The sequence below is a fragment of the Archocentrus centrarchus genome, chromosome 7 (assembly GCF_007364275.1).
Source record: "Archocentrus centrarchus isolate MPI-CPG fArcCen1 chromosome 7, fArcCen1, whole genome shotgun sequence".
NCBI lineage: Eukaryota > Metazoa > Chordata > Actinopteri > Cichliformes > Cichlidae > Archocentrus > Archocentrus centrarchus.
The window spans coordinates 29,809,334-29,821,999 of NC_044352.1; the positions used below are offsets into that span (position 1 = coordinate 29,809,334).

General features: G+C 39.1%; 2 protein-coding genes across 2 annotated transcripts in view; both read left to right on the top strand.

Annotated features, from left to right (window-relative positions):
* The first annotated feature begins 284 nt into the window (after nt 1–284).
* Nucleotides 285–9,004, top strand: LOC115783643 (E3 ubiquitin/ISG15 ligase TRIM25). Its single transcript, XM_030734565.1, has 4 exons — nt 285–1,005; nt 1,757–1,896; nt 7,428–7,595; nt 7,781–9,004. Exons 1-4 carry the CDS (start codon nt 379–381, stop codon nt 8,475–8,477), a joined length of 1,632 nt encoding a protein of 543 aa, XP_030590425.1. The 5' UTR covers nt 285–378; the 3' UTR covers nt 8,478–9,004.
* A 362-nt stretch (nt 9,005–9,366) lies between these two features.
* The window catches only part of chchd6a (coiled-coil-helix-coiled-coil-helix domain containing 6a), an 85,932-nt gene continuing 82,632 nt past the window's right edge, over nt 9,367–12,666 (top strand). Inside the window, exons 1-3 of the mRNA XM_030733673.1 lie at nt 9,367–9,570; nt 11,065–11,158; nt 12,308–12,422. Coding sequence (XP_030589533.1) covers nt 9,487–9,570; nt 11,065–11,158; nt 12,308–12,422 — 293 coding nt within the window. The 5' untranslated portion in view covers nt 9,367–9,486. The remainder of the gene's footprint in view (nt 9,571–11,064; nt 11,159–12,307; nt 12,423–12,666) is intronic.

Here is a 12,666-nt window from a genome sequence, read left to right on the forward strand (position 1 = left end):
GTGCTACTAAGTAATGACCGAATCGAGATTTGTCCTTTGGGTTTCCAGTAAAAAAGCATACTCATACTTCTATCCTAAAACAAGTTCTGAGGACTTGTTGGAGACACTTTTACAGTCAACCCCAACCACTATGATGGTGTCAGTTTTTGGCAGCGCAAAAAACAGGTTGTCAGAATGGAATGTTGCCCTGCCAAGATTTGTGGATACACCTCCTGCTGATAATGCCCTTTTCTGTTCTGCATCGACTCACCTGAGTGCTTGACAATCAAGAAGAGGTAAGAAAGGTGAAGTGAAGTACGATTAGGCATTTGACAAGAAGACAAGAGAAGAGAAACTTCCTGCTAACAAAAGGAGCTACCAGTCTTTTCACCTTCAATCATGTCATCGTCAAAGCCAGAAGAGCAGCTAGCCTATGAGCTGAGCTGCCCCATCTGCCTTCAGCTCTACTCTGATCCGGTGGCTCTCCCCTGTGGGCACAACTACTGTCAAGCTTGTATCCGCAAGAGTATTGACAGCACAGAGAAGGGTGGCAAAATACTGCCACGCTGCCCAGAATGTCGCGAGGAGTATCCCGGCATGGATACCCTGCAGATAAATTTCAAACTCCGCAGCATCATCGAGAATTACAGAGCCAGCGCACCGCTGCTGAACATGCAGGCTGAGACTGTGGACAGCCAAATGGAGATTTTCTGCGATCACTGCATAGACGAACAGTCACCGGCTGTGAAGACCTGCCTGAAGTGTGAGGTGTCTCTGTGCTCCAGGCACTTTCAGAAACACCACGAGAAGGAGTTGTTCAGGACACACACTGTGGTGGAGCCCACGAAGGAGCTGGGCGTGAAGAACTGTGCCACCCACCAGCGTCCCCTTGAGTACTTTTGTTCCAACGACTTGACCACTCTGTGCACCGTGTGCATCGTAGAAGGCCAACACCAGAGCCACGATGTGCTCACCTTCAGTGTAGCTGAAGAGGAGATGAGACGAGCACTGGACACCCGAAATAAGGTCGTTTTTGATTGCGCCATTAAAATGACTTTTATTTACCTACTGTCATATTGTAGCATTAGTTTTTAGGGGGGAAATGTTATTTGGTATGGAGAAATTATGAAAAATAAACTGGGAACCTAGAAAGTCTGAGCTGTGCAAATCTTTACTTTCAAAAACTTGAAAGCAGTGCTCAGCCAAAGCTAATATTTTAACAGTACAAAATAAAACTTTAATGTTATAAAAATACATGATTCCCATGGGGAAACTTATTGATCAGAAATCTCAAACCTAAAAATCTTGCAGTAATAATTTTTGAGCAAGGATGACAAGACTATGCTATTTGCCCATGGGAACAAACATGGAAAGCTGAGTCATGGCACGTTTAAATAAAGTGACTGGCAGCTCACTGTTGTTTTCAGAGGGTGGTAAATAACAGGAATGTGAAACAAATCTGTACGATGGCAGTATGATGACCTCTGGCAGAGTCTAAGGGAATGCACAGTCTCATGTTTTACATAAATTACACCGAATTTTATATTTCGGACCAGAAGATAATCATATATTCTGTAACACCATCCTTTTCCACTTGCAGAACATCTTTACAGTACTCATGAATATATTCTACGCTCTAGTTGTTTTCTAAAAGTCATTTACAAGAAAAGGACACCCAGTTATTCCAGATCTGAAATCTTTTGTATTTAACACAATAGAAAAAATCCTTTTGTGTGAAACACAAAAGATCTCAAACATATTAAATGTGTTTTTGCAGGTCATTTCCAGCAGGCTGCAGCTGACAGAGGGCCTTCTACAGAAGGCTGCGGAGGATCAGGGAACGTCTGAGGCTACCGAAGACAAAATGGTCAGCAAAGCTGTTGCAGTCATGGAAAGTATTGGAGCACTAGTAGACAGGTAACCCACTGCACACATGCTGCTAGTAACACTGCCTTGTAATGTAGCATGTGGTGTAATTAAAGTGACCAAAGATGCCTTTTCAAGACGTGAAAACACATTTTCCAAATTACTGTCTGTGTCAGTTTGAGCAATATCAGCCGTAAAAGCACAATACTCAGCAAATAGTCCTTCATGCTCATGAACATTTGACTTTAAAGTACTCAATAAGTATTTGCAGAATTTTTTTTTTGTTAACTTTAATTGTCTTACTTAGTCATGAATGTTTCTTGGGTTAGGGTTTTACAAAACATAGAATGGCATGAAAGATAAAATTGGAATTTTAGCTCCTGCATTTGCAGCTTCTGCAGCTATGACAGCTGGGAAAGGCTCCACCCTGTTCTTCAGTGGCAATTAGAACAGGATCAGCCAGTGACTGATGCAAGAAAAAAACAAAAAAACAACTTGCAACCCAAAACTCTGGCCGCTCAAAGTTTTTATGTAATGAATCCTGTTTATCTGCATTTTAAGCCTACCAGGTTTTTGTTTTGTAGCATGTATTCAAGGCCATCCATGAAATGTTTGGAGCTTGGGTTTCTGAAATGCTGATATCTCATTATTCAGTACAGAAAAAAACATGCAACAAGGTATATCTTTGAAAGTAAGGCAATAAGACTAAAATCTAGAACTAAGCCACATACAGCTGTGTGCAAGCTTAGTTGTATTTTAAATAAAAATATGAAGCATGCATAACTGGAATTTTCCCTGGGTCTGAGGACTTTCGGTGTGACTATGTTATGTAAGTAGTCTGTATTTGCCCAGTCAGAGTTAATAATATGGGGTTAGTAGTTTCTTGAAGTTCAGGAAATTCTGGGTGTGGTTTGCAGCACCAATTGTTCAAGTAGCCTACTGCCAGTATTTGTCTCATATCACAAATACTTTATCAAAAGCTTGTAAAAATCACACACACACACACTGTTAGCTGCCATTTGTTTACCATGGTCATCTTATCTTTTTTTTTTTTAGCATGTTAGCAGGCCAACCTCAACCAGTGCTGAGGCTGTCATTTTCAGCATCTACATGAATGTTAAAATCACCCACTATAATTCTTTTATCTGAACTGAGCACTCAATCAGATAAAAAGTCTGAGAAGTTAGATTGCTGAGAACTCTGAGTAAGGACCAGGTGGATGATAGGTAACAGCAAACAGAACTGGTTTTTGAGTTTTTCAGTTAGGGTGTACAAGGTTAAGAGTCTATTAAATAAACTATTAAATTAAATAAGTCTATTAAAACTCTGTCTGGGTCTTTAATTAAAAAGCTGGAATGGAAGATTGCTGCTACTCCTCCTCCTCTGCTTCAAGCATCCTGACAGTGTGAGTCAGGGGTGTCGATTTATTTAAACTAACATATTCATCCTGCTATAACCAGGTTTCTGTAAGGCTAACAGGGACTTAGAAGAGAGAGACCTCATGTTTAATAATCCACATTTAACTGTTTTACTCTTTGGTGGAGCTGAGGTTGCTATATTATTCTTTTTTTGTAAATTTCCATCCATTCTGTTCAGGGTCGCGGGGGGCTGGAGCCTATCCCAGCTGACATTGAGTGAGAGGCAGCCTGTCGCAGGGTCAACACAGAGAGACAAACAACCATTCACATTCACACCTATGGGCAATTTAGAGTGACCAATTAACCTAACCCCAGTAACTGCATGTCTTTGGACTGTGGGAGGAAACTCACGCAGACATGGGGAATACATGCAAACTCCACACAGAGAGGCTCGGTCCAAGGTGGATTCAAACCCAGACCTTTTAGAACTTTTTCTAGCTGTGAGGCAGCACTGCTAACTACCACGCCGCCCTGCTGCCCTCTTTGTGAATTTGTATGCTTAAAATGGTCTTTTGCTGATTTTAGATTTGTTTTTTTGTCAGTCTGGGAGCAGGCACCGTCTCTATGGGGATGGGGTTTTGGGGGGGATGACAGGAAGAGACAAGCTGCAGAGAGGCAACTGCAACTCTGCTTCCTGGTCTCAATTCTGGGTAGTCATATTTTGGGGAGAGTTAATAAATTCAACCAGATCGTTTTTTTTTGGACACCACTCAGACAGTCAGCAATTCAAGAAGAACACGTGGCTAAACATGGACTTTCAGTATCTGCTGTCTAAGAAGTGAAAATGAGTGCAAGAGGAAAAGGAGGCATTCTCTAAGTTTATCCTTGCTTTTCCTCTCTTTGTGTTCACTGTGCCCCCTCTTGTTCCTGCACCCTATGCTTCTAAGTTTGGCAGTTTGTGAGTTAGATGGAAATACATCTGTGAAGCACCCATGCAAGAATATATCGCTGTGGAGCTTCTCTTCCAGTCCATGTGGATTAAGCCTCATGACATCTGTTGATTTATTGCCCTGACAAACAAAAGAGACTTTGAATTGTACTTCTTTCAGAAAGCTCCTCTTTGACGCTTCCTAGAAATTGTATCCTCTAAATCTGATCACCCAAAATATAAGTATATTAATATAAAATATATATAAGATATATATAAGACCACTGATATAGGGTAAGGAAGTTTGAAGTTCGGCTGCAGAAAAATGGCACTCGACACTTTATCCAGGTTCTAAACTCAATTTCCTTGGGCCCACACAATGGTCATGTCATCTATCCTGGATAAGACGCTCTATGCTTTATCTGTCAAACAACAGACCACCAAGTGAAGGAGTGTCCTGCTATTACATGTGGGAACTGTGGGAACTCGGGACATAAAGCAAAAACCTTTTAGCATGAGAGTAAAATAACTCCTGAAGGTAATCTTTTTAATTCAAGTATGCTCTGAAACCTTTCAGATATACTTATAGAATTTTAAATCCTCATAGAACTCACTTTACTAGGTTTGATTCAAATACCCAAACAAGGATAGATAGGATATACATTTCCTCTCAGATTCAAGCCCTGCATTATAATACAGCAATTTCTGATGGGTCAGACCACATGTTGGTTAAGGCTAGAATTATGTGTCCTTTAAACTATCTTAAAAATTATTGGAAATTAAATACTAAATGTCTTGTTGATGTGGACTTATTAACAGAATTAAAGATGGAAATTAAAAACATTTTACAATTAAAGGATTTGTTAAATCTGATTTGGAATTGTGGGATGTATTAAAAAATAAATTGAAAGACTTTAAGTTTAAATGCCACGAAATAAATCACATTAAAAATGTGAAATATAACAACGATGTTATTAGTTATAATATAGAATTGAAATGTATGAAAGTGAAAACTGAGGAGGCGGAACAGTTGATGAAAGATCTGAAGAATATAATAGACTATAAATAATGAACTTTTATATAATATACAGAAATCCATGAGATGAGATGAAAATTGCAATATTGATTATGTAATTTCTTCGAGCCAGAAGAGGTGTGGCAGTAATTTTATTGCCGCTATTAAAGATTTTACTGGTTAAAATATTTTATGATGAAGATGATAGTTTATTCGTTGGGGAAAGCTGTGAGTATATGTTTTCAGAATTACCCTCGGACAATGACGCTGTAAATTTTTTGCTATAAGTGGTCACCACCTTCTCTACACTCTTATGAGAAAATGGGGAGGATGATGTTATTTTAGCTATTAACCAATTAAATGGCAATAAATCACCAGGCCCAGATGGCCTTCCTGCTGAATTTTATAAGATATGTATAGATGATGTAATTAAGGTTTTAACCTCAGCTCTTAATAATGGCTTGGAGAAAAGGAAACTGTGTGACTCCTTTTACCATGGAATCATGTGTTTGTTATATAAGAAAGGAGATAAATATGATTTAAATAACTATAGGCAACTAACTTTAATGAATGTCAACTATAAAATATTAGCTAAAATTAAAATGAATGGACTTAATTTTATATTAGACATAATAATTGATAAAGAACAAACGTGTGCTATAAGGGGTCGACAGATGTGGGCTAATTTATGCACTTTAAGAGAGATGTATATGCTGGTCAGGATGCAGATATTTTTCATTATAGGTCTGGACCAAAAGAAGGCCTTTGACTTTGTCTCGCATTCCTATTTGTCGGCAGTTATGGAAGCATATGGGACGCCTAAAGGGCGTGTTAAAATGGTTCAGTTTTTATATATGAAATCCACAGGGCAAATAAAAGTAAATGGGATTCTGAGTGAAGTATCCCGTGGAGTGAAGCAAGGAGGTCCACTAAGTGCACCTCTGTATGTCTTAGCCTTTAGCCCTTTATTAAAAATAATTTATAAAGACCCCCTTTTTAAGGGCTATAATTTCTGTGAGTCATATGAAGTGACGGCCATGGCTTTTGCTGACGATGTCACAGTTTTAATTAAAAATCAACAAGAATTGGATAGATTCAATCAACATTTGAGACAATATGAGCTGGCATCAGGAGCCAAGCTGAACCAAGACAAAACAGAAGGTGTGTGGATAGGACAGGGTCCAAACAAGCCCACAAAATTAAAGTTTTAGGAATGTGGATTAGTGGGAAAGATTGCTGCCACGTTAAATGGTCTAAGAAAGAGTGTGAAGTTAAAAAAAGAAGTTTTAAGATGGGAAAATAAAAATAATAAGCATGTATTAAAATCGTCAAGACTCACATCATTTCAAAATGACTGTTTCTTGCACTAATTTTTGGAGATTCTATGGCTATTTGAGAATGTTTTAAACATAAATTGGACCATTTTAAGTACAAAACAAATTTATGATACAATTAATGAAAAGGATAATGGAGGACAAATACAGTACAAGGATGTGAGTAATGAAGAAACTCCTCAAATTACTACAAGTGTTGATGACAAAATGATATCTGAAAATCTATCAGACAGTTTATGGCTTATCTCTGCTGGCAGAATTCCAGTCAGAACAATTGTGCAATGGAGTTATGTCACTACAAAAAATGCCCAATGAGCAACTGCGATGAAGATTAAACTTTACAACATTTACTTTCAGAACAACAGAGATAAAACGTAAAATGTTTGATGTGGGTTTTGATGTTGATATCAGTATGAGATCTGTGCTGTATGGTTGATTTGGGGAAAAATGGTGGACAGCAAAAGGTTATTTTTGTCTGGTTGTGTGTATAATTAATACATCTGGAAAACAAGAGCAGCAACACTGTCTTTAAAAATATGATTGCTGATGTGAGGAGCAGGAAAACCACTGGACATATGACCAACAGTCCTTTCCCTCTGAATCTTTTAAAGATATAAATGTAATGTGCTGATTGCTATGGTTTTGTGTATTTTTCTGAAAATGTATTTCTGTACCTGCCACGTGATTTTGAATAAAGGCTTTAAAAAAAAGAATTTGCAGAGGTGTGTAAGACTGCAACTCTGCTTCCTGGTCTCAACCCTGAATTTTTTTTTTTTTTTGGGGGGGGGGGGGGGGTTATAAATTCAGGCATATTTCTAGAAATGAGAGCTGCTCCATCCAAAGCGGGATAGATGCCGTCTCTCCTGACAAGACAGGACAGGAAGTCAGGAAGTGCTACAATACCAAACTGATCAGTCTGCTTCTCTTGTGTGTTATGCTGTGATCAGGTACAGGGACCGTCTACATTCGCTGCTGGATGAGGAGAGAGGACATCGCCAGAAAAACTGGCAGCTAGGAATGAGTGCACTTGAGGACCAGCAGCAGCAGCTGCTAGAGGCCCAAAAGAGTGCCGAAGAGGTCCTCAGTGAGACAGACACATGCGTCTTCATACACAGGTGCAGCAATTTGCCCTGCTATTACAACTAAAATGAATAGATACATAGAATAATCTACAAATAAAATGCAGGGTTTGCATGCATTATTTGGTAACACATACAACAGCTTGTATGACATATGCAAATTTATGTTTATTCCTAGATCTCACACAAGTAAAGACAGAGGAAATTCTTTTGCTTTCCAGGTTCATGCAAGTTGAACAAAAGCTGAGAGATGCTGCCACAAGCACCATTTCCTCCAAAATCCCCCCAAAGATGCCGTTCAACATGAAGTCCCTCAAAACCCAAGACTTCTGCTCGGAAATGATCCGCCTCATGGATTCTCTTCATATCCTCCTCAACCCACAGGAACTCATCTTCAACGTCTACACCGCCCACCCTAGCTTGTTGTTGTCCAATGATCTGCGCACAGTCAAGTACAGCTCCAGCAAGCAGTCATATTCGGAGCACCCGGAGCGTTTCACAAGCATACCTCAGATCCTGTGCAATCATGGTTTCTCTAGTGGGGAGCATGTATGGGTTGTAGAAGTGGGGGCCAACAGTATGTGGTCAATGGGTGTATGCTACAAGACCATCCCTCGCCGTGGTGACCACAGTCGTCTAGGGCACAACCCTGTGTCCTGGAGGCTGCAGTGGAAAAACGGCAAGATGACAGCGTGCCAGTACTCCTCTAATGTGGTCCTGAAGGAAGTGACCACTCCTCCAGTCAAGATTGAGATCGCCCTGGACTATGAGGGAGGAACGTTAACGTTCCACAGCACCAGAGGGCGCAGGGAGCACCTCCACACCTTCAAGGCTGTGTTTAGGGAGACAGTTTATCCAGCATTCGGTATAAATTCAAACACACCAGACTCCTGGATCACGCTGCACAGTGGGATGTGAATGCATCATGCATAGAACTTGCTTGGATGGTCAGCCAAGTGAGCTGACTTCCAGCTAAAGCAAAAACAAACAAAAAACTTTTCTCTCAAATCTTTTTATGGAATTAGAGATTAAAAACGGGGAAGGCAGGAGGTTAGTTTGTGTATACTGTAGCTTGAAAATAAGAATTGTACAAAAAAAAAAATTAGGTGTAATTCTGCTCTCAAAAAGTAGCTTGAAAATGTTATGCTTTATTGTGCCACATAAGATTTTGCTGTTGAACATTACTGCATCAAATAAACCGAGCATTATATTCACGAGATTGTTTACAAACTTTTGTTTTTTATGTTTATGGTGTTTTAATGGAGTACATAAATCAAAACAGGTGCCTATTACCTCTGTGAGATCTTGAGATATTAACATTTAAGTCTCAAGATAGTGTTTGGATTTAGTGTGTTTAGTAAATGCTCCTGGAAAGCATTGACTGTTGTGTGTTTGCCTTGTATCCCTATACAGTAAACACTGATGTGCACAAACACTGATATTTAGGCAGGAATGGAAACATGTTTTGCGTTTATTCTACAAATAAAGCTATTTGGTAACGTTTCTCTGTCCCTTTATATCAATAGTCGTATGGCTACACATAAATAGTCTATGCTATATATGGTTTATGATTGGCAGTTGACAGTTCCTCCATTCAAGGGGCTCACACATGACACTGGAGTTGCCATGTGTGGCTGTAAATCATTTAAAAAAAAAAAGTGATCAAGCGGTTAGTATTTGACCTGATTGTCCCCTAAAACACACTCGAATAAATTCCTTATGAATTATTTCATATTCATACAAATTTCTATAATTTATTCCAAACGCACGATATGCACATCTGCAAGAGGAGGATGGTTTAGGAAAAACCTGGCAACCGTCATCCCATCGGTCTGTTTCACATTCTGTCATTGGGCAGGACAGTAACATTATTTCATATTAGCGACACTTTTTCTGACAACCAGAGCTGTCATTTTACAGCAGAAGCATGGGCTCGGGAGAGAGTACGACAAGAAAAGTGTCCTTCGGTGTGGACGATGAGGACAGAGTCAGGATTCTCCGTGGAGTCAAGGTAATGCTAATTTAGCTAGCACTTTAGCCATGCTGGCATTACTTGAATGCAACGCCCAGCGCTAACTGGCTATTGATAAATTAAGTTTTCAGCTTATTCAAACTAACCGTCTGCGATCAGTAGAGTGTCACTGCTAAACTGAAGAGGTAAAGGGATGCAGAAGGTGGGACAGGTTGATGAAGGGGCTGAAATCTGTCCTTTTTTTTGTTACGCCAAACTCCATTCGTAATAAGGTGCAAAATAGTAGTGTGGCTTGTTTATAATTAAAGGAATACATGTGGCAAATGCACAACGAAAATTTGAAATCTTTAAGACATTATGATAAATTCGGCATATACATTGCCCACCTAGCAGGAAAAAAAAATCTGAAATTAAACATTTTAACACTCGCGTAGTACTCGCTGGCGTTTGCTAACAACGTTAGCACGATAACTCGTTTAGCTTGCATTTAAGCATTAAAGTTCGCTGCTACCTTACTTGAACATGTCCGCTGTAGGCTAAATGTGTATCGCAGAGTCACGGAAAGAATTGTATTAATGTCATAACTGCCTGAAATGTTGTTGGAGATGAGGATACGTTTAATTAGAAGTGAATGGCTTTAAATGAGCAGATTTCAAATGAGGTTTTGTGTGGGGTCTGCCTCTTTACACTGCTGCTTTCAGGTGCCGCTGCTTACATGTGGATATTTTGTATTAACATAACAACAGTAGAAAGTAAGTGTGTGTGTGTGTGAGCACAACCAGTGAAACTAATGCCATCATTATGAATATTTGTGACAGTTTGAAGAGGGGGGGCATGCCAGTGTATAAAAATAGCTGGTTTTGTTGGGCATTTGATCACCTGTCAGATGGCATTTACAACGCTGATTTTTGTTGTTTTGTTTTTCTCTGAAATCTGTGTGTGATGTTCTTGCATGCAGAAGTGTACTCATTGCACTTTTAGCCCACTGAGTGTGCTTAAGCGGCAAAATTAAATTCTTGCATTGCATCCATATGTTCTGACATTATGAGGGCTTGTTGATTATAACTTACAGAATTGTAAATAAAGACGCCCTCAGATCCTGCAAATATGAGGAAGCACTGCATAAACATCCACTGTAAAATGAAACATTTAAGAAATTAAGAATGAGTGGTTAGTGGTACACTCGTGCATAGGCTGTGAGCAGTTTTCTGAAAATGCTTGTAAGAAAAGAGCCAGCCTTGGTTGCACAGTTAGTGTGACTCATAGAAATGGTGAGTCAGTGAATAGTGCTCCCTCCTGTGGTTTTTGGTGTGCTTAAGGACTTCCCTGGAGACACACACATACAGATACACAAACACTAGACTTCAGTGATCCTCTATTACTGGCATACTTGAAAGCCTTGTACTTTTTTCCTACTCGCTCTGTTCTGCCCTGAAGGTTTATGCAAAAATTATTTTCTTTTAAATAAATAATACATATAATGTATATGATATGTTATGTGGTTGACTAAATTAGTTTTATCCTTCTGTCCAGCTGTCAGAAGATGTTCTACAGAGGATGAGAGGAGTTGCCAACATTGCCCCAGAATGCACGTCATCACCTGCCTCAAGCCCTCAGAAAGACACAGGTAGCGATCATTATTGAGATAAGATTTTATGATACCAGTCTCATTATCAATAGATTGCTTTTCTCTGTGTAATTGGGTGGGTTTGATAGATTTTCAGCATTAATGGTTTTATTATCTCTGAGTGTGAACACATTGTAGAAACGGGGCTTCACTGTGACTCAGGTGCACAAAGGCTCACCTTCCAGGAGTTTGGCCTCATTGTTCTGCAATGTGTAAATGCCAGCATGACCTGCGAACACTGTGTGACTTGATAAGCTTTGACACATGTGATTCAAATGGACTGGACAGTTTGGAACTGGTTTTTGATTCTCATCTGTAAACACAGTTATCACGCACCTGACAACATTTACCGTCCTTTAAGAAAAAAACTGAGTGTGTGAAAGCTGAACGATGAGAAGAATTAGTGCTGTAAGCAGGAAGTGTTTAAGAAAAACACACCGAGCATGGTTGTTACGTGAACTTTGAAATCCATCACTTTTAGGGTCTTTTAGGGTATTCATTTTGACTGTTTGACTATTTAATCTTTCACTTGTAAGTCCCCAGCCTTTATGGAAGTAGATCTGTCAGTAGAATTAATCAGTAGAAGTAAAACTCTCAATTGAAATTAATGATGAAAGGTCAAAACTTCTGTTTTGATTCAGACATAAGATGGCACAAGACAACATATGCCATAAACCAGTCTATGAGATCATTTGGCCCTGATTAATATTCTTTTAATTCAGGAATTAATTTTCTCCTAGCCAGTGTTTATTCTGCATATAAGAGATTTTAGTGCCCAGAGGAAAGTTATGGCCTCATCCTAAAGAAAAATCTGTAGGGCTATGATAACTCTCTTTTTGGGATTTAATTTACTCAAATCCATTGTTGTTTATCAAATGGTCAGAAATGGCAGGAAAATTCAATTACTTTTATTACACATGCAAAAAATCACCAGAAATGTGCTTAAAAATCCCTGAAAAATCCTCTACAGTATGTTATAAACCTAGAACTGAAACCTTTATTGTTATTTTAAAAAAGTACAGTATAGTTATAACTGGCTGTATTAGTTATATCTGCATTTGTGCTTATTTTGATATCTGTAAGTCACCATATGTTGATATTAACTTGTGCAAGAGTTTCATCTTTTCAATATTCGTTATCTTTGTTCAGCTGCCTCTCGCAGTGCCAGCTCAGGTTCTCAACCTCAACAAGGCCCACAGCAGCAGGAAAAACCCAACACCCAGTCCAGCAAGTCAGCCTTCTTCACCGAGGAAGAGCAGAGGAGGTAGGTTAAAGAAAATTCATCATACAGATTTTAACGATATCTGTGGAACAAGCTCATTTCTGCCTGGGAAACATTTATATTTGCCGATATAAGTAACTCTAGGAATTGAGAGCCCTGACATGTTGTATGTATGCAATGCTTAGAAATCACTTTGCATATAGGAGCTAACAGGGTTTTTGTCTGGTGTAAAATTATTATAAATCCTTGTGTTACTGTCTGCCTTTGAAAATAAATTATTTTGGAC